Source organism: Aegilops tauschii, chromosome 2 (assembly GCF_002575655.3).
Source record: "Aegilops tauschii subsp. strangulata cultivar AL8/78 chromosome 2, Aet v6.0, whole genome shotgun sequence".
Taxonomy (NCBI): domain Eukaryota; kingdom Viridiplantae; phylum Streptophyta; class Magnoliopsida; order Poales; family Poaceae; genus Aegilops; species Aegilops tauschii.
In genome coordinates this window covers 571,778,624-571,800,685 of record NC_053036.3, presented here as the reverse complement: position 1 = coordinate 571,800,685, position 22,062 = coordinate 571,778,624, and the positions used below count along the sequence as shown (strand labels likewise).

Below are 22,062 nucleotides of genomic sequence, written 5' to 3'. Positions count from 1 at the left end.
AGTGTATTTTTTCCATCAATTTTTGTTAGCTTCATGGGCCAAGCCCAACATCGCAGCCTTTTTATTTTTTGGGCCATGGCCATTTTGGCTGCCCAGTTCAAGTATTTATTTTTTATCTCAACAGTTTGTTTTTATATATGTATCATGGGTCCACTAGTCAGATAGATCCCAGTTATCATGTTCTCATAAGTGGGTCCGAGTTGTCAGGTTCTAGCAAGTGGGTCCGACTTGTCAGGGTCATATTCCTCATTTCATTTTGACAGTAAATAAATAACCAATATTTCAATTGGCACTGACAAAAAACACATGTAATACTTCAAATAACAACAGCCAGATTCAGTATAGAGCTCCTGCTCTATAAATAACACGCAATAAAATGGTGCTCCTGCTCTACAAATAACTCTACAAGTGGAGTAACTAATTTACAAGCTCTACAAGCACTATATTCTTCAGGATGGAGCTCCTTCGTTAGCATTACAAACAGGCACATGCACCTGCTCATAGTCAGGACGCCCTGTTACATGAATCAGCAAAGAAGAATCAGAAAACTGGAGCAAATATATTATGAAGAGACCATTCAATAAAAAGGACAAGTTCTTCAGAATGATAACACAAATTCAACTAGTACAATGCTTTTAGAAGTCACAAAAAATAACGATTACTACATGGCAGATGATCATGAAGAGTATAAACACATCTTAAATCTTACTTGTAAAAACAGAATACATTAGTGTAGGGGAGTTCAGGCAGAAAACATACTGCCACAGTGTGCCCCTGTTTAGCCCGAATCAGCAGCTCGCCATACTCCTCCAACAGACTGAACCTCTACTTGCTGTCTCGCCTGACCGCCAACACGTGAGAAGACAAAAAACATTTACTTGAAGCATCTTACAATTCACAACAAATTCGAGACTGACCCAATTAATATTACAGCATATAGAGATTTTACAATCAAAGTTCATGGTGCTAGGCTGCTAGCTATCAAGATGAAAACAAATGTAGCAGATACATTGTACAAACAGGAATTTTACAACATCGCGTTAACACTGCGTGTGCAATGATTTGGCTAACAAGTGCAAACAACACGGAACACATACTGTAGCACAACTAAGAACAGCACGGTCCATCACAATAATGTAACCAGTCAAGGGCTGCTCTAAGCAAGCATAGTTGCACATGCAAAGTCAACTGTCTAGTTAAATGCTCTACAGGTCTTCTAAATTGCTCGACAGATAAAAATAGCGCAAAATACTTCATGAAAGCACAAAATCATTACATTGTACTAGTACTGAAACAGAAACAGAAACAGGAACAAATCGATCTTCGGCTCCCACGCAGATTGGGAATACAACAATACAATATCAAAAATAAACTACCAGAATACATAGAAATTCCATGCAGATGAGTAATTCCATAATGCAGTTTCTTTTTTTGAAGAGTTGCATATCACAATAAAAACAGATACAATGTTTAATTGCCCGAGGACAGAACAGTATAGTAAAGAACACAGAACATACAAGGCATGCATACATTATTAACTAAAAGAGAGGATCGAACAATAAGGATGAGTTAACCCATATCGATAAATAATATCTATAGATGATTCCATACAATGTAGAACTGTTGTACTTGGCAATGCACACTAGCTACTGATGACTGGTTATATTGGTTCATTGTCATCAAATTAAAAAAGAACTACCATGATCAAGCATACATAAGCATGGAAAAGATCAAACAAGCTCATTGTGCATTTTCTTTTTAAATGTGATACACAATAAGCATAAGTAACCACTAGGAAAATAACTTGCTATTTACATGCCCTATTATCAGCAACAAGAACATTAGGTAAGGAATAACAGAATATTTCCAATGCAATCTGTCTCCATCCCCAGCACTGCGGCAACAGTCTCCAGCATCATTGCGCGGCAGCCATACCTCCTCTGCAACCCAATTTGAAGGGTCAGCTCAGAACATGATAAACTTCGAAGTACAATACAGGAAACCAAGATGATAAACTGGTGCAAAAATCATGATAAACAGGTACCCCTCTCTGTCTGAACCGTTTTCTTGCACATATGGATGTGCTAACAATACAACTAGCATTAAAGCTGAAGATATGTCCATGTTTCCTACCAAACAAAAATCTTGTACAAACTAGCATTGAAGCTGAATATATTCCCATAACAACTAGCAGCACTAGCTTATGAAACCACATATATATTCCCATCTAATTTATTCCAATGGATGTTAAATTAAGAGATGTATTGCAAATGTCTGAAGCAATGTTATGCGCTATATCCATCTCATTATCTGAAGGCGGGCAAACTAAGATTTCACCCAACCTACAACAGTTGCTGCCACAACCAAACTACATAGTAGTTCTACCTGCAGTAGATGGAGGCAATTGTCTCACCTGCGGTAGCTGTCCAGGAGCAAGTTGAGGACGACCGGGGTAGGAGCAGCAGGATGCAGCTTGGGGACTTGGTCGGGTAACACAACCGGCAGCAGCAACAGGTCCAGCACGTCCTATACTAGAAGCAGCTCCCATGGCCTTGAATTCCTTACCTTGACACAATACGAGCACACATCAATAGGAGATGATGAGAAGTTGTAGAAGAAGGAGTCCACGAGCATCAGCAGGCAATGGAGTGGAAGAAGATGAAATCGAGAGGCGGGGCGAACCTTGCTGCTGCTGCTGACGTTGTGTCCTTGAGCTCGACCTCGCTGACCTTGACAATGTCTGCCTGGTCCCAGATGCTCAAGATCTTGGTGCGAGCCTCCTTAAGGAATGGCCACAATGCCTCCCTCAGGTTCGGGTCATACGAGAGAAGCGCGCCGGCCTCTTTGGCAACCTTCATGGCATGCAGATGCGCTGTCCGGCAAGGCTCAGCAATCAAGCTTATTGATCCATAGTGGAAGACTGCAGCCTGTGTACATCACAAGTTGTGAGACATTTTCCCTCAAAGAAATAAAACATTGCAGTACAGAAACTTCCACACAAATTAACAGTTCAGTACAGAATCTGCAAAACAAATTGACAGATAAGAATTGGAACACTTTCTTATAAGTTCTGCACGCAGAGCACAAATTTATAACAATGAAACAGTCGAAACATCTAGCGCCACCAGATATGTGGTAGTTCTGGGTCACGAAATTATACTGTACATAGAAAGGAGCCCAAGCTCACCTGACATGCACAATTCTTAAATTACAGCAGTCTGACAATACAAAACACCTAATAACATGCAAATATTTTCCATAAGTTTTACTAACCAGGATAAGAACTGATCTATCTGTCACCAGCAGACACTCTAAATTATTGTGCATCACACGGATTCTTGAAGTATAGTACTTGGCCGGCCAGCTCAGGCCGGCAGATGGATCCAAGAACCACAAAAATGATTTGTTTCATATAACGGCACTCCTAAGATTAGCTATTTTGTCTCCCCCCAATTTGATGCACGACAGTCAGTGAGGGTGCATCACATGATCAGATCCAGCAAAAGAACCAAGTGCCAACCAGAAGGCGCAACAAGATCCGCCCAAGACGAGCACCGAAGGCGCCTTATTTGCCAAGGAATGTCTTGATTCCACGGAAGATTCAGCACCCGGGCACACCCGAATTACACGAAACGAAAAGGACACCTTTATTAGGTGCAGGAACAGGACAAGGGAAAATCCCAGCCGCCGCCACCTAATGCGCACCGAATCAGCACAAGAAACCTAGCGCCGGCGTCCAGATCCAAGAAACCGGGCGAAGATTCATTCCACCACGGTCGACGGGATTGAGCTGGTTCCCCCAACACACAGATCGAGAGAGAGGGGGGATTCATACCAGATCCGAAGGTCGCCATCGGTGGGCTCGATGGAGATGGACGGCTGCCGGTGCGTGTCCTCGAGGTTGAGGAAGAACCTGCCGTCCTCGAGGCCATCCAGGAGACGGAGTGGCGCTTGAGGGCTCGGGAGTCGCCGGAGGTAGAGCAGCGCCGGAGTTGGAGCCGACTGAAACCCTAGCCACCAAAGGGTAGGGTTTCGGGCTCCCCCTGCCATGGCCGCGGGACCTGAGCTGCTGCTGGGTTGGATCTGTCGCGCGCCGGTGGTGGGGTAGCAGGTCGCTGGCGGGGCTGGTGGAGCGAAGGTCGCGCCGGCCGATGGGATCGGGGGAGAGGAGGTCGCGGGAGGGAGGGGTTGGGGTCGGGGGTCGCGGGGCTGGTGGAGCGGAGGCAGGGAGAAAGAAAGGAGGCGGGGGGGTGGATGGAAAATGTCCACGAGGACTAGGGTTTCGGCTTAGGTGGGCTTGGGGTGAGGACTGCCGCTGGATCCGCGAGCATCCGACCGTGTTCCATCCACGATCCGCGTGAAACGCCCACAGACCAATCAAAATGCAGCACACGGGTACAATGTCATGACCATCTAAATTGGTCGTAGTTGACTAAAAAATTGATTGTGGTTGATTAAAAATTCGTTTTTCATTTTTCAAGTGCCCAAAATGAGTTTTTTGTGAAGGACCTACAATATATTTGTTGTAAAATTGGACCAAATCAATTTTCTAAAATATTAGAATATATTTAATGTATAATTGATCATATACTTGGGTGTCAAAAGTTTTGATTCACCTCTCATGAAAAAGACAAATTTCCGCCGATCCAGTTGGAAATGGGTCAAATTTTTACTGCAGCTGCCTCATAGTTTGCTCTTTATTTTTTCCAAAAATCATTTCTAGGTACATAAGTATCTATTTAATCAGAGAAACACCAAAAAAATTCCAAAATTCAACCACTAGCTAGGAACGGTTATTCCTGCCATTTTGACCGCATTTTGAAACGGGCATAAAAAATTCAAAAAAATCAAAAATTTGGAAAACCTTCGCATTGTTTCATTATATGTGGTCAAGTTACCAGCAAAAATTATAAACTTGTAATACGGATTATTTTAAAAAAGTGTTCTTAGAAACGAGCTATCAAGTGTGAAGATTCATGGCTTTCAAGCCAAATGATCAATCTTATGGCCACATTCATGACATAGTTTGTTCAAATGATCTCATATTGTGCACAAGGGTGCATCTTGGAATGGCAGACAATGTTGCCTAAGGAAGTTTTCATTTTCTTTGGACGAAAAATTCATTTTCCATTTTTCGAGTGCCCAAATTGAGTTTTTTTGTGAAGGACCTATAATATATTTGTTGCAAAATTGTACCAAATCAATTTTCTAAAACACTAGGACATATTTAATGCACAATTGACCAAATCGTTGGCTATAAAAAGTTTTGATCCACCTCTCGTGAAAAAGACAAATTTCCACCGATTCAGTTGGAAGCGGGTCAAATTTGAACTGTAGCTACCTCGTAGTTTGCTCTTTATTTTTTCCAAAAATCATTTCTAGGTACATAAGTATCTATTTAATCAGAGAAACATCAAAAGGTCTCCAAGATTCAACAACTAGCTAGGAACGGTCAAGCCCGTCGTTTTGACCGCATTTTGAAATGGGCATAAAAAATTCAAAAAAAATCAAAAAATTGGAAAACCTCCGCATTGTGTCATTATATGTGACCAAGTTTCTATAAAAAATAATAAACTTGTAATACGGTAATTATTTTAAAAAAGTGTTTTTAGAAATGAGCTATCATGTGTGAAGATTCATGGCTTTCAAGCCAAATGATCAATCTTATGGCCACATTCATGGCATAGTTTGTTCAAATGACCTCATATCGTGCACAAGGGTGCATCTTGGAATGACAAACAATGTTGCCTAAAGAAGTTTTCATTCTCTTTGGACGAAAAATTCATTTTCCATTTTTTCGAGTGCCCAAATGAGTTTTTTTGTGAAGGACCTACCATATATTTGTTGCAAAATTGGACCTAATCAACTTTATAAAATCCTAGGCCATATATAATGCACAATTGAAAAAATGGTTGGGTGTCAAAAAATTTGATCCACCTCTGGTAAAAAGACAAATTCCCGCTGATTCAGCAGGAAGCGGGTCAAATTTGAACTGCAGGTGCCTCATAGTTTGCTCTTTATGTTTTCCAAAAATAATTTCTAGTTACATAAGTACCTATTTAATCATAAATACATGGTTTGGTGGCGATACGTCGAGGTTTGTACGGTGGCTGAGGGCCCCAACTCCAGAGCGCGTAAACTGATAACCCACAAGTATAGGGGATCGCAACAGTTTTCGAGGGTAGAGTATTCAACCAAAATTTATTGATTCGACACAAGGGGAGCCAAAGAATATTCTCAAGTATTAGCAGTTAAGTTTTCAATTCAACCGCACCTGGATAACTTAGTATCTGCAACAAAGTATTTAGTAGCAAAGTAATATGGAAGTAACGGTAACGGTAGCAAAAGTAATATTTTTGGGTTTTGTAGTGATTGTAACAGTAGCAACGGAAAATTAAATAAGCGAAGAACAATATGTGAAAAGATCGTAGGCATTGGATCGGTGATGGAGAATTATGCCGGATGCGGTTCATCATGTAACAGTCATAACATAGGGTCACACAGAACTAGCTCCAATTCATCAATGTAATGTAGGCATGTATTCCGAATATAGTCATACGTGCTTATGGAAAAGAACTTGCATGACATCTTTTGTCCTACCCTCCCGTGGCAGCGGGGTCCTAGCGGAAACTAAGGGATATTAAGGCCTCCTTTTAATAGAGTACCGGACCAAAGCATTAACACATAGTGAATACATGAACTCCTCAAACTACGGTCATCACCGGGAGTGGTCCCGATTATTGTCACTTCGGGGTTGCCAGATCATAACACATAGTAGGTGACTATAGACTTGCAAGATAGGATCAAGAACTCACATATATTCATGAAAACATAATAGGTTCAGATCTGAAATCATGGTACTCGGGCCCTAGTGACAAGCATTAAGCATAGCAAACTCATAGCAACATCAATCTCAGAACATAGTGGATACTAGGGATCAAACCCTAACAAATCTAACTCGATTACATGATAAATCTCATCCAACCCATCACCGTCCAGCAAGCATACGATGGAATTACTCACGCACGGCTGTGAGCATCAAGAAATTGGTGATGGAGGATGGTTGATGATGACGACGGCGATGGATTCCCCTCTCCGGAGCCCTGAACGGACTCCAGATCAGCCCTCCCGAGAGAGTTTAGGGCTTGGCGGCGGCTCCGTATCGTAAAACGCGATGAATCTTTCTCTCTGATTTTTTTCTCCCTGAACACGAATATATGGAGTTAGAGTTGAGGTCGGTGGAGCAACAGGGGACCCACGAGGCAGGGGCGCGCCCCCCACCCTCGTGGACAGGTGGAGGCCCCCCTGACGTGGATTCTTCTTCTAGTATTTTTAATATTTTCCAAAAATAAGTTCCGTGGAGTTTCAAGTCATTCCGAGAACTTTTGTTTCTGCACATAAATAACACCATGGCAATTCTGCTGAAAACTGCATCAGTCCGGGTTAGTTCCATTCAAATCATGCAAGTTAGAGTCCAAAACAAGGGCCAAAGTGTTTGGAAAAGTAGATACGACGGAGACGTATCAACTCCCCCAAGCTTAAACCTTTGCTTGGCCTCAAGCAATTCAGTTGATAAACTGAAAGTGATAAAGAAAAACTTTTACAAACTCTGTTTGCTCTTGTTGTTGTAAATATGTAAAGCCAGCATTCAAGTTTTCAGTAAAGGTTATAACTAACCATATTCACAATAGCACTTAGGTCTCATGTTTACTCATGTCAATGGCATAATCAGCTAGCGAACAATAATAATAAATCTAGGATGGCAACACTTTCTCAAAACAATCATGATATGATATAACAAGATGGTATCTCGCTAGCCCTTTCTGAGACCGCAAAACATAAATGCAGAGCACCTTTAAAGATCAAGGATTGACTAAACATTGTAATTCATGGTAAAAGAGATCTAGTCATAGTCATACCCAATATAAATTAATAGTAATGGATGCAAATAACAGCAGTGCTCTCCAACTAGTGCTTTTAATAAGAGGGTGATGACTCAACATAAAAGTAAATAGATAGGCCCTTCGCGAGGGAAGCAAGGATTTGTAGAGGTGCCAGAGCTCGATTTTGAAATAGAGATAACTAATATTTTGAGCGGCATACTTTCATTGTCAACATAACAACCAAGAGATGGCGATATCTTCCATGCTACACACATTATAGGCGGTTCCCAAATAGAATGGTAAAATTTATACTCCCCCTCCACCAACAAGCATCAATCCATGGCTTGCTCGAAACAACGAGTGCCTCCAACTAACAACAGTCCCATGGGGAGTTTTGTTTGCAATTATTTTGATTTAGTTTGCATAAAGCATGGGACTGGGCGTCCCTGTGACCAGCCATTTTCTCATGAGTGGGGAGCGGGGTCCACTCCTCTTGAGAATAACCCGGCTAGCATGGAAGATACGGACATCCCTAGTTGATACATGAGCTATTCGACCATACAAAACAGAATTTCATTTGAAGGTTTAGAGTTTGGCACATACAAATTTACTTGGAACTGCAGGTAGATACCGCATATAGGAAGGTATAGTGGACTCATATGGAATAACTTTGGGGTTTAAGGTATTGGATGCACAAGCAGTATTCCCGCTTAGTGCAAGTGAAGGCTAGCAAAAGACTGGAAAGCAACCAACTAGAGAGCGACAACAGTCATGAACATGCATTAAAATTAATAAACATTGAGTACAAGCATGAGTAGGATATAATCCACTATGAACATAAATATCGTGAAGGCTATGTTGATTTTGTTTCAACTACATACGTGAACATGTGCCAAGTCAAGTCACTTGAATCATTCATAGGAGGATACCACCCCACTATACCACATCACAACCATTTTAATAGCATGTTGGCACGCAAGGTAAACCATTATAACTCATAGCTAATCAAGCATGGCACGAGCAACTATAATCTCTAATTGTCATTGCAAACATGTTTATTCTTAATAGGTTGAATCGGGAACGATGAACTAATCATATTACAAAAACAAGAGAGGTCGAATTCATACCAGCTTCTCTCATCTCAATCAGTCCATCATATATTGTCATAATTGCCTTTCACTTGCACGACCAATCGATGTGAATAATAATAGTGCACGAGCATTGGACTAAGCTGGAATCTGCGAGCATTCAATAAACAGGAGAAGACAAGGCAATATGGGCTCTTGGTTGAATCAACAATAATGCATATAAGAGCCACTTCAACAATTTAATCATGGTTTTCTCCTATCGACCCCCAAAGAAAAGAAAAGAAATAAAACTATTTACACGGGAAAGCTCCCAACAAGCAAAAGAAGAACAAGAAATCTTTTTGGGTTTTCTATTTAATTATTATTACTACAGCAAGAAAGTAAACTAGCTAAAAGCTATTACTAATTTTTTGGTTTTTCTTAAGGTTTATCAAACACACAAGAAGAAAGCAAGAAAAAGAAAGTAAACTAGCATGGATATTACAGTGAAAAAGTATGAGCACCGACAACTAGCAATGGGTGTGTGAACATGAATGTAATGTCGGTGAGAAATACGTACTCCCCCAAGCTTAGGCTTTTGGCCTAAGTTGGTTTATTGCCACGGATGGCCTGGCGGATATCCATAGTTGTAGTTGGTGTCGTACTGAGATGAAGAAGACTCTGATTGCCACTGGTTGGCAATCATCTCCGGATCCCACTGGTAATTAGATTGCCGTGGAAGATCAAATTGTGGTTCCGGCTCCGGCTCTGTGGCTGATGTAGGGTTCCGGTAGGCATGAATGGCCGCCAGCGGAACGAGATACGGACCTGCAGATAAATTAAACAAGGAAGGAGCAGGCAAGGTAATAGTCTCAGGGTGATGTTTATCAAAGAACAATTTGTATTTAAGCGCCCCTTCCCTATTCTTAACAATAAAGTCATGTGCTACCATACTCTTATAATCTAAATAAACAGTGGGCAGCAATTTTTCTTCTTTTTCATAGTGCCTAATAGGTATGTTATAGTGTGCAACAAGGCGTGAAGTGTAAATACCTCCAAAGATGGGGCTGTTTGTACGGTTCAGACTTAACCGTTTAGCAATAATACCGCCCATACTAACAGAGTCATCACAAAATAAACCATGGAACAAAATAATAATATCAGGAACACTAAGGTTTTCACAGTTTCCACGACCAATTAAGCAACGACTAGCAAATATGGCAAAGTAGCGTAAAACAGGAAAATGTATGCTAGTGATTCTTGCATCGGAAACCTTCCTAGTTTCCCCTACAGTAATAGTGTCAATAAACCCGTCCACATCTTTACGATGTGGTTCCTCTAAACCACCCTCGAAAGGTATTTTGCAAACCCTGCAAAATTCATCTAGTGGCATCTTCTTGACCACATCATATAAATGAAACTCTACTGAAGGAAGTGATTCCTTAGGATAATAGTAGAAGTTTTGCACAAAAGTATTGGTGAGTAAGAGATACTGTTCGCGTTGGTCGCGGAGGAAGTCGGTGAGGCCTGCATTCTCAGCCAATTCATAAAAATCATCATAAATCCCGGCTGCTCTCAAGAAATCATTGGAAGGCCATTCACACGGCCGAACCTCCGCGGTGCGAGGCAGATTATATTTGGGCCTCTCTGCTTCCTCACTTTGCTTTTCCTTCGAGCTTCGGCTCGATGAGCCCCTCAAAAATCTCTTCATTATTTTCTGAAAAAATCTGAAATTTTTAGTAACTTCAAACAAAGTGAACCAAGCTCAGCAAAATTGATAGCAACTACTCCTACAAGTGCCTAGAGACTATATCAAGCATTAGAACTACTTGGAACCATATAAATTTGACATGCAAGCTCAAGAACATGGTCACCTAGGCAGCACAAATTTGCAATGAATAAAGCACTAGAACAAAAACTAATTGGACCAATGGAGGAGTCACATACCAAGGAACACTCTCCCAAAGCAGTTTTGTGAGAGGTGCTTTGAACAAGGAGATCGAAAATCGCAGCAAAATGAGCTAGAACTCGTGCTTGAGTTGGATGGTGATTTTTTTGGGAGGAAGAAGAAGTGTGTGGGTGCAGGAATAAGTGGAGGGGAGCCATCGTGGGCCCACGAGGCAGGGGCGCGCCCTGTAGGGGTGGGCGCGCCCTGGACCCTCGTGGCCAGGTGCTTGCTCCCCCTGCTGTGTTCTCAGTGCCAGATATTCTCAAATATTCCAGAAAAAATCATATTAAATTGGCAGGGCATTTGGAGAACTTTTATTTTTGGGGTATTTTTATATTGCACAGATAATTCAGAAAACAGACAGGGAAATACTAATTTTTGCTTTATTTCAACTAAATAACAAAAGGTAAAAGGAGGGTACAGAAGGTTGTGCCTTCTAGTTTCATCCATCTCATGCTCATCAAAAGGAATCCACTAACAAGGTTGATCAAGTCTTGTTAACAAACTCATTCCGAATAACATGGAACCGGAGAAATTTCGAATAACACTATGTTACCTCAACGGGGATATGCACATCCCCAATAATAAGAATATCATATTTCTTCTTGACAGTAGGAAGAGGAAATTCAAAACCTCCAAAAATAATCGATGGAATTTTTCCACTAGAATTGATACTGTGGACCTCAGGTTGTTTCCTCGGAAAGTGTACCGTATGCTCATTACCATTAACATGAAAAGTGACATTGCCCTTGTTGCAGTCAATAACAGCCCCTGCAGTATCCAAAAAGGGTCTTCCAAGGATAATAGACATACTATCGTCCTCGAGAATATCAAGAATAACAAAGTCCATTAAAATAGTAACGTTTGCAACTACAACAGGCACATCCTCACAAATACCGACAGGTATAGCAGTTGATTTATCATCCATTTGCAAACATATTTCAGTAGGTGTCAACTTATTCAAGTCAAGTATACGATATAAAGAGAGAGGCATAACACTAACACCGGCTCCAAGATCACACAAAGCAGTTTTAACATAGTTTCTTTTAATAGAGCATGGTATAGTTGGTACTCCTGGATCTCCTAGTTTCTTAGGTATTCCACCCTTGAAAATGTAATTAGCAAGCATGGTGGAAATTTCGGCTTCCGGTATTTTTCTTTTATTAGTAATAATTTCTTTCATGTACTTAGCATAAGGATTCATTTTGAGCATATCAGTTAATCGCATATGCAAAAAGATAGGTCTAATCATTTCAGCAAAGCGCTCAAAATCTTCATCATCCTTTTTCTTGGATGGTTTGGGAGGAAAGGGCATGGGTTTCTGAACCCATGGCTTTCTTTCTTTACCATGCTTCCTAGCAACAAAGTCTCTCTTATCATAACGTTGATTCTTTGATTGTGGGTTATCAAGATCAACTGCGGGTTCAATTTCTATATCATTATCATTACTAGGTTGAACATCAACGTGAACATCTTCATTAATATTATCACTAGGTTCATGTTCATTACCAGATTGTGTTTCAGCATCAGAGATAGAAATATCATTTGGATTCTCAGGTGTTTCAGCGATAGGTTCACTAGAAGCATGCAAAGTCCTATCATTTTTCTTTTTCTTCTTTTTAGAAGGACTAGGTGCATCTAAATTATTTCTTTGAGAATCCTGCTCAATTCTCTTAGGGTGGCCTTCAGGATACAGAGGTTCCTGAGTCATTTTACCAGTTCTAGTAGCCACTCTAACAGCAAAGTCATTGTTCTTACTATTCAATTCATTGAGCAAATCATTCTGAGCTTTAAGTACTTGTTCTACTTGAGTAGTAACCATAGAAGCATGTTTACTAATGAGTTTAAGTTCACCTTTAACACTAGACATATAATCACCCAAGTGTTCAAGCGTATCAGAATTATATTTCAATTGTCTACCAATATAAGCATTGAAGTTTCCTGTTTAACAATAAAATTGTCAAACTCATCTAAGCATTGTCTAGCAGACTTATAACAAGGAATATCACCTTCATCTAATCTATAGAGAGAATTTACCTTTACTACCTGTGTCGGGTTATCAAGACCATGTGTTTCTTCAATAGGTAATGGATCAAGATCATATATTTCTTCAACAGGCGGTAAATTTTAAGACCATGTATTTCTTCAATAGGTGGTAAATTCTTAACATCTTCAGCTTTAATACCCTTTTTTTCATAGATTTCTTTGCCTCTTGCATATCTTCAGGACTAAGAAATAGAACACCTCTTTTCTTCGGAGTTGGTTTAGGGATAGGCTCAGGAAGTGGCTCAGGAAGTGTCCGATTATTTTCATTTGTCAACATATTATTCAATAGAATCTCAGCTTCATCCGGTGTTCTTTCCCTGAAAATAGAACCAACACAACTATCCAGGTAATCTCTGCAAGCATCGGTTAGTCCATTATAAAAGATATCAAGTATTTCATTTTTCTTAAGAGGATGATCATGCAAAGCATTAAGTAATTGGAGAAGCCTCCCCCAAGCCTGTGGGAGACTCTCTTCTTCAATTTGCACAAAATTATATATTTCCCTTAAAGCAGCTTGTTTCTTATGAGAGGGGAAATATTTAGCAGAGAAGTAATAAATCATATCCTGGGGACTACGCACACAACCAGGATCAAGAGAATTAAACCATATCTTAGCATCACCCTTTAAGGAGAACGGAAATATTTGAAGGATATAAAAGTAGCGAGTTCTCTCATCATTTGTGAACAGGGTGACTATATCATTTAATTTAGTAAGATGTGCCACAACAGTTTCAGATTCATAGCCATAAAAAGGATCAGATTCAACCAAAGTAATTATATCAGGATCAACAGAGAATTCATAATCCTTATCAGTAACACAGATAGGTGAAGTAGCAAAAGCAGGGTCAGGTTTCATTCTAGCATTAAGAGATTTCTGCTTCCATTTAGCTAATAACTTCTTAAGATCATATCTATCATTGCAAGCTAAAATAGCTCTAGCAGCTTCTTCATCCATAACATAGCCCTCGGGCACAACAGGCAATTCATATTTATTAGGGGGAGAGTCTTCATCATCACTATCTTCAATATTATCAGTTTCAATAATTTCATTCTCTCTAGCCCTAGCAAGTTGTTCATCAAGAAATTCACCTAGTGGCACAGTAGTATCAAGCATAGAAGTAGTTTCATCATAAGTATCATGCATAGCAGAAGTGGCATCATCAATAATATGCGACATATCAGAATTAATAGCAGAAGCAAGTTTAGGTGTCGCAAGCTTACTCAAAACAGAAGGTGAATCAAGTGCAGAGCTAGATGGCAGTTCCTTACCTCCCCTCATAGTTGAGGGATAAATTGTTGTTTTTGCGTCTTTCAAGTTCTTCATAGTGACCAGCAGATATAAATCCAAGTGACTCAAAGAATAGAGTTGTGCTCCCCGGCAACGGCGCCAGAAAATAGTCTTGATAACCCACAAAGATAGGGGATCGCAACAGTTTTCGAGGGTAGAGTATTCAACCCAAATTTATTGATTTGACACAAGGGGAGCCAAAGAATATTCTCAAGTATTAGCAATTGAGTTGTCAATTCAACCGCACCTGGATAACTTAGTATCTGTAGCAAAGTATTTAGTAGCAAAGTAATATGGAAGTAACGGTAACGGTAGCAAAAGTAATATTTTTGGGTTTTGTAGTGATTGTAACAGTAGCAACGGAAAAGTAAATAAGCGAAGAACAATATGTGAAAAGCTCGTAGGCATTGGATCGGTGATGGAGAATTATGCCGGATGCGGTTCATCATGTAACAGTCATAACATAGGGTGACACAGAACTAGCTCCAATTCATCAATGTAATGTAGGCATGTATTTCGAATAGTCATACGTGCTTATGGAAAAGAACTTGCATGACATCTTTTGTCCTACCCTCCCGTGGCAGCGGGCTCCTAGCGGAAACTAAGGGATATTAAGGCCTACTTTTAATAGATTACCGGACCAAAGCATTAACACATAGTGAATACATGTACTCCTCAAACTACGGTCATCACCGGGAGTGGTCCCGATTATTGTCACTTCGGGGTTGCCAGATCATAACACATAGTAGGTGACTATAGACTTGCAAGATAGGATCAAGAACTCACATATATTCATGAAAACATAATAGGTTCATATCTGAAATCATGGCACTCGGGCCCTAGTGACAAGCATTAAGCATAGCAAAGTCATAGCAACATCAATCTCAGAACATAGTGGATACTAGGGATCAAACGCTAACAAATCTAACTCGATTACATGATAAATCTCATCCAACCCATCACCGTCCAGCAAGCCTACGATGGAATTACTCACGCACGGCGGTGAGCATCAAGAAATTGGTGATGGAGGATGGTTGATGATGACGACGGCGACGGATTCCCCTCTCCGGAGCCCCGAACGGACTCCAGATCAACCCTCCCGAGAGAGTTTAGGGCTTGGCGGCGGCTCCGTATCGTAAAACACGATGAATCTTTCTCTCTGATTTTTTTCTCCCCGAACACGAATATATGGAGTTGGAGTTGAGGTCGGTGGAGCAACAGGGGGCCCACGAGGCAGGGGGCGTGCCCCCACCCTCGTGGACAGGTGGAAGCCCCCCTGACGTGGATTCTTCTTCCAGTATTTTTAATATTTTCCAAAAATAAGTTCCGTGGAGTTTCAGGTCATTCCGAGAACTTTTGTTTCTGCACATAAATAACACCATGGCAATTCTGCTGAAAACAGCGTCAGTCCGGGTTAGTTCCATTCAAATCATGCAAGTTAGAGTCCAAAACAAGGGCAAAAGTGTTTGGAAAAGTAGATACGACGGAGACGTATCATAAACTCGCATGCCCGCCGCGTGGTCACCGCGTGACCGTGGCGTTGCCATGTGTTCTAGGCGGCCTAGGCATGTCTAGTGGGTTGGGCACTCCCCAGGTAGGTGCTAGGAAGAAAATCACAACATAAGATTCTCACGAGGAGACCGATCGATGCTCAAACATGAATAAGCAGTCAAGTGTTTGATTAGCGGTACGGGAAATGCACATGGCTAATGGGTGTGAGTTTTGGCTGAGGATGATCAGTTACTAAGAAGACTGTCTTCACAAATTTTCAGCTCAAAAGGAGGAGCCTAGGTGGTACCTGCTTTGCAAAGTACCACACTGGACATAAATACGAATGTTGAAGCTGGGCTCAAAATAATGAATGGATTGAGCTGGCATTTGGTGGAGGATGGTTATTTGGGCATAGGAAAGCACTGTAGAAAATAGATACCATTTGGACATGCCAAAGTGGTACTTCCTTCACAAAGTGTTTTTCTGAACAGAATAGGAAAATGAATATTTTTGAATTATTTTTGAACTAGGCAAGGTAGGTTTTTTACATATTTGACGAAGATATGACCCAAAAAATTTATGAGATTTTTTTGGGAATTTTAGGAATGACAGAAATATAGGTTGCTTCACAACCTAGGGCAAAAACTGCCACATGGACATGACACATAGGCACATGTTCTTTTTTTTATGGGCAGCGGCAGGAGCTCCGCCATTTTCGTTAAAGCAAGGGGAATACTAGAGGGAAAAGAACCTGAACACACTACACGGAGATACTCACATATGGGCATTTCTAACTGATCCCCTAAAAATAGTGGGTTATTGGGTGGAGTAAACCTTTAGTGGGGTATATTTACTCCACTAAGTTTTGGCCGGACCTAACTGATCCCTTATATTTAAGGGAGTAAATTCTTGTTTTTTCTAAACTTTGCAATTCTAGTATAAATTGTAATTACTCCCTCTGTTCCTAAATATTTGTCTTTCTAGAGATTTCAACAAGTGACTACATACGGAGCAAAATGAGTGAATCTACACTCTAAAATATGTCTATATACATCCATATGTGGTAGTCCATTTGAAATCTCTAAAAAGACAAATATTTAGGAACGGAGGGACTGCATATTAACACGCATATGGAAACTAAACATAAATTTGAATGTTCAGCCAAATCGCGAATATAGTTTACAAACCGAATTCAAAGTTTACAAACCGAATTATTCAAATTTAAACATGCCAAGTGGTTCAAATGTAGCAAATAACATGTGACAGAACAATCAGGACTCGTTAAGACATTGCCAGTGATGCTCAACAAGATCTTGTTGGAGCTGAGCATGAATTTAACGGTTCTCGATCTTGCGATGCTTCTCAAGGAATGTCAAGATCATGTCTCTGGCTCAACCGGAGTCCCGTTGGTGATGTACCGAAAGTTCTCAGGCATATCCCTCTCATCTCCAATGATCATGTTATGCAATATGATGCAACAAGTCAGGGTCAGCCATAGAACCTTGGAGGTCCAGTACTCGACATGGCCACGAACAATTGCAAAGCACTTCTGGAACACACCGAAGGCTCTCTCAACATCTTTCCTAGCAACTTCTTGACATCGGGCAAAGTGAATGTTTTTGTTACCTTTTGGATGTGAAATTGTTTTGACCAAGGTGGCCCATGGTGGATAGATTCCATCCGCAAGGTAGTAACCCATTGAGTTGTTGTGCCTGTTGACCGAGTAGTTGCTTCACCTTTAATAAGCCTAGAAAACAGCGGTGATCTCGACAACACATTCAAGTCATTGTGAGAGCCAAGCAGACCAAAGAATGAATGCCATATCCAAAGATCCTTCGGTGCAACTGCCTCAAGAATGATCGTTGGATCGTTGCAGTGGCCTTTGTACTAACCCTTCCACCCTGCAGGACAATTCTTCCATGTCCAGTGCATACAGTCAAGTGATCCAAGCATCTCTGGCCATCCTCTTGCTCCACCTCAATCATCAGCCTCTTGTTGTCTTCTTCGGTTGGTGCCCTCAAGTACTCTAGGCCAAAGACAGCGATCGCTGCTTTAGTGAACCTTCGAACAGCCTCTAATATTGTGTCTTCACCAATGCGGACATAGTCATCGGCTGCATTGGCCGAACACCCATATGCCAAGACTCGAACGGCTGCAATGCACTTCATCAGAGGGCTTGCACTTATCTCTCCACATGCATTTATTCGAAGCCTGAACCAATCATCATATCTCTGAACGGCTTTTGCAATGCTCAGAAAAAGACTTGTGTGCATCCAAAAGCACCGACGAATGTACTTCTCCGGATAGGTTGGCTTTGGGTCAAAATAGTCTCTCATTATTTTGGCATGACCCTCCGCTCTATCACAGTTGATGTTTATGCAGACAAATTGAGACCCACCCCTCGGCCGCCGAACAGCATCATTGAAAATCATGCCTAAAACGGTGTCAAAGTCATCGTCGTCTTCTTCCTCTTCGGATGATGACGAGTCCTCCAAGGACATCTCCCTCAAGCTCTTCATCTACAATTCAAACGGCTAGGTTCAATCCAAATGACTCAGTTCACAAAGAAATGATAAAAAAAACTCACCTGCGCAAATCGTCGAACACTTGCGATGCGGTGGTGGTGCACCGGTCCGCCGGTGTCGTTCTGACCAAACAGGATGGTGGCGAGAGAGGGGAATGGCCTGCAGTGGTGTGCAATCAAGGTGAGATGCGGCGGCCGACAAAAAAAGAAGAAGCAACCAAGTAATCCGACGAGTCAACAATGGAGACGGCGACGGCGTTTCACCTTGATTCCGGCGACGGCAATGGGGGCCGAACGTACTCGATAGTGGGCAGAAGGGCGGTGGGGGGTAGGGGAAGCAACGAGGTAGCGGTGGCGCCGGTGGGCGGTCGTCGGGAGTCACGCCAGCGAATTTGTAGGGGCTAGGGGAGACGCGAGGGAGAGGCGTGATTTTTACTCAGCCGCCGCGCGGTGGAGTAAATTGGGCAAGAGTAAAAACTATACTCCCTTACGGCGGGTAAGGGATTGGCTAGGTGCTGGTTAGAGAGTAAAGTAGAAATTTTACTCCTCTAACCGGTTATAAGGGATCAGTTAGAAATGCCCTAAAATTGGACCTACAACCAGCAGGTCATATGGCATCGTATGGTAGGAGTGAGTCTAGAACTACAGTATGGCTAGGCTCAGGTCCGGATTTCTTGTTGGAACTTTGTAACAGAGACCGAGATGGTCTGGTTTGAGTAATACAAATTATTCCCCCGCAAAAAAAGAAAAAAATTATGCTAATGTGATATAGATTCAATATTCAGAAAGTACCAATCTCATCTGTACAGATGTATGCCAGATTGGGTTTATAAAAAGCTTGATAGCAATTTGTACAGGAGCCCACTTATTACCATCTGCCATGACTTGCATATCTGCCGATACGATTGGAGAGCATGTATCACATATGAGTAGTACACATGAAAAGAGCACTAGCTAGAACATCAGGAGAGGGAGACACTGACTTGTAGGATGAAGCATCAGCAAAGGTGGCAAAACTTTTGATCCAGCTAGTATTTTCCATCTGAAACTTTTCTCAATTTGCAAAGTTTCATTTCAAACGTCGCTCACAATTGAAACAGCACTACTAACAACCAACATATCACATCATAATGTTTTGCACTTGCTAGGCAAGAACAGAGCTACAGATATGTACTAATCGGACGCCACTAGACCACGCACTCCTCGGCGCAGGAGGCGTCACCGCCGCCGCGGCACTCCAGGGCGGCGACGTGCTCGTCATGCATGGCCGCCAGGTCAGGGTGCCCGTACATGGCCGCGGCGACGGCATAGCACCCAAGCACGTAGACAAAGGCGAGGAACACAGCCCCGAACAGCTGGAAGTTAGCCAGCTGCTCGGCGCGTTCCCCTGCGGCGCGGCTGTGGCAGTCGACTTGGTGGCCGCTGGCATCTCGGTCGCACCCGGCCGGGAGCATGGGGCCGTACAGCGTGAGCGCCGTCTGGTAGAACCACAGCCCCTGCAGCGCCATGAGCATGCCGGCAGCGACGTCGACGGGGAAGCTCGCCGGCAAGAGCGCGCCAAGGACGGCGGCGAGGATGCAGAGGCCGATGAGGATGACGAGGAGGTGGTGGTAGTACCCCTCCAGCCCTGCGTGGGTGGCCGAGTGGTAGGAGAAGAGCAGGAATTCCGATGTGAACGCTGCCGCCGCCACCAGGCACAGCTCGCCGTCGGTCAGGGGCAGGTACCTGCGGTGATCGCCGTTGCAGTGAGCTTATGATAAAATCTACAGTATCTGAGATGGTCATCAAAACTGGCTGATAATGTTACTGAAATTGACAACAAATAAAATGTGTCTGAGATGACGATCGCAATTGCAGCTTAAACCGGGTGTTAACTGAAGGCAAAATGTGCCCTTTTACGCAAGATTATTATGCAACGAAATCAAACATTACCAAATTTATGTCTCAGCTGGACTTTTGGTGCTACGAATTTCACACAAATTCTACCAATTTTGAGCTATCTGAAGAACGGCATTACAATTTACACCAACTCAAGAACAGAGTTGACAGATCCACGGAGTACGGAGAAGGACGGCAACACACCTGCTGCGCTTCTGGGAGAGGAGGGCGAGCGCGCCGAAGAGGAAGAACATGAGGAGCATGCCGGCGTGCTCGAGGTAGATGAGGCTGGACTCCGGGGCGACCCCAGCGCCGCGGCCGGCCAGGACGCCGCCGCCGAGCTCCAGGCACATGTCGAGGAACGTGCCGCCGGCCACCACGTAGAGCTCCAGGAGGCGGGGCGCCCCGGGGAGCTCGAGGGGGCACCACGCGCGGACGCGGAACGCCGGCGGGTCGGCGGCGAAGCGCGCGACGGCGGACCACACCCGCCACAGGCCCACCGCCAGGAACAGCGTCCCTGGCAGAACGTGGCCGTTAAACGACCCCATCTAGTCTCGGCTCGCGGCGGCGGCGAGCTGGGGCACGGCAATGCTGGAGCGTGCGGGGTCGGTTGATGACCGGTGAATCGGAGAAGAGAAGAGGTTGGGGGATAGATGGATCGCCAGATCTCTGCGAGGACCCGGGACAGCGAAAAAAAGCAAAAAGCTTCCGTCGTTAGGTGCCGGGGGGGTCCAAGATCAGAGAGAGACAGACAGAACACCATAGTCTAGTCCAGTCCAGTAGATTCGTCTTCCGACAGTGTTGTGCTGCACCTGCACCTGCACTGCACATCTTGCTCAGAGATTCAGAGCTCCGGCGAGCCATGTCTGCGTTTCATGGCGTCCCAGCCGTATTTGGTACTCCTCCGTTCCATAATCCAGTCCGCTCGTGCTTTTCAAGATTTAAAATTAATTATAAATTAACCAACGTCGACGACTGCTGACGGAAGCAAAAACTATATCATTAAATTGGTTAAATTTAGGATCAAACTTAAATTTGAAAAAGCACGGACGCACTACGTTACGGAACGGGGGAGTATGATCCACGTATCTCTGCGTCGTGAAGATGCTTCGTCTGGGCAAACCCGTGATGTGACGTCTTTTCTGGATCAGGTCGCTTAGAGCAACTCTAGCAGACCCCGTATCTGGCCGGCCCACAAAACGCGTTTGTAGTTCATGGAAAACCGCTTTTACGGACTGGCTCGGGCTGCCACAGATGCAGACCCCAAAACGGACCCGTAAAAATGTATATTCGTGGAATATACTTTTTTACGGGTCGACTTCTGCGGGTTCTGCTCGGACACCGCCGTGACGACCCGCAAATAGAAAACGGCAATTCTCGCATTTGACATAGATTTCCACAAATAAGTTCAAATTCAAACGACATAACACAGTTTTACGCGTAAATAAAAGTCAAGTTCAGTACGACAAACGCAAAAGAGGGCCCTGCAAAAGTTTGCGCCCATGTCCGGCACCATCTTGGTCGATCTTCACTCCGCGCCATCGAGTCCATCTTGAAGTTCATCGCCACCAACGAATCCACCTCCGGCGCTTGTTCCAACTCCCGCACCGAAATCATCGACATTGCCACCATATGGAGCAGAGAAAACACTCCAAAACTGTAGCACGCACCGGCCGACGCAACCATTCTCCTCTTCAAGATTTCTCTCCTTGCCATATCATGTCATGTTTTGGTGAGATCGTCCATGTCATTGCGGTTCATTAACATGATCTTGTTCTCTTCGGCGAGCAGCTTGGATAATGGCTTTGTTTTCTGCAGCGCGTGCTCTTCTCTCCTCAATGGCAGCTTTGCGCAGCCCCTCTTCCTTGAGCAATTGCCACTTTTCTTGCTTCTCCTTTGCCTTCTTCTCGGCCAACTCTTTCTTGATCTCCAACGAC

General features: G+C 43.0%; 1 protein-coding gene and 1 long non-coding RNA gene across 3 annotated transcripts; both read right to left on the bottom strand.

The window, feature by feature from the left end:
• Positions 1–267: 267 nt before the first annotated feature.
• On the bottom strand, positions 268–4,267 carry LOC109772622 (uncharacterized). 2 transcript variants are annotated; one of them, XR_002235138.4, is made up of 5 exons: positions 3,836–4,267; positions 2,683–2,927; positions 2,414–2,565; positions 760–1,940; positions 268–514 (listed from the first exon to the last, which is right to left on the bottom strand). It is a non-coding gene; the product is annotated as an uncharacterized lncRNA (long non-coding RNA). The 2 variants fall into 2 exon arrangements; XR_006670613.2 differs by having other exon boundaries at positions 710–1,940; positions 3,836–4,247.
• Positions 4,268–19,255: 14,988 nt separating this feature from the next.
• Positions 19,256–20,834, bottom strand: LOC109772621 (uncharacterized). Its single transcript, XM_020331303.4, has 2 exons — positions 20,330–20,834; positions 19,256–19,972 (listed from the first exon to the last, which is right to left on the bottom strand). The coding sequence occupies exons 1-2, from the start codon at positions 20,671–20,673 to the stop codon at positions 19,435–19,437; spliced, it is 882 nt and encodes a 293-aa protein (XP_020186892.1). The 5' UTR covers positions 20,674–20,834; the 3' UTR covers positions 19,256–19,434.
• Between the last annotated feature and the right edge of the window lie 1,228 nt (positions 20,835–22,062).

Coding starts and splice junctions, on each gene's coding strand:
- LOC109772621 (XM_020331303.4), bottom strand. CDS start 20,673: ATGGGGTCGTTTAACGGCCACGTTCTGCCAGGGACGCTGTTCCTGGCG. Junction 19,973..20,329: donor CTCTCCCAGAAGCGCAGCAG/GTGTGTTGCCGT, acceptor CGATCACCGCAG/GTACCTGCCCCTGACCGACG.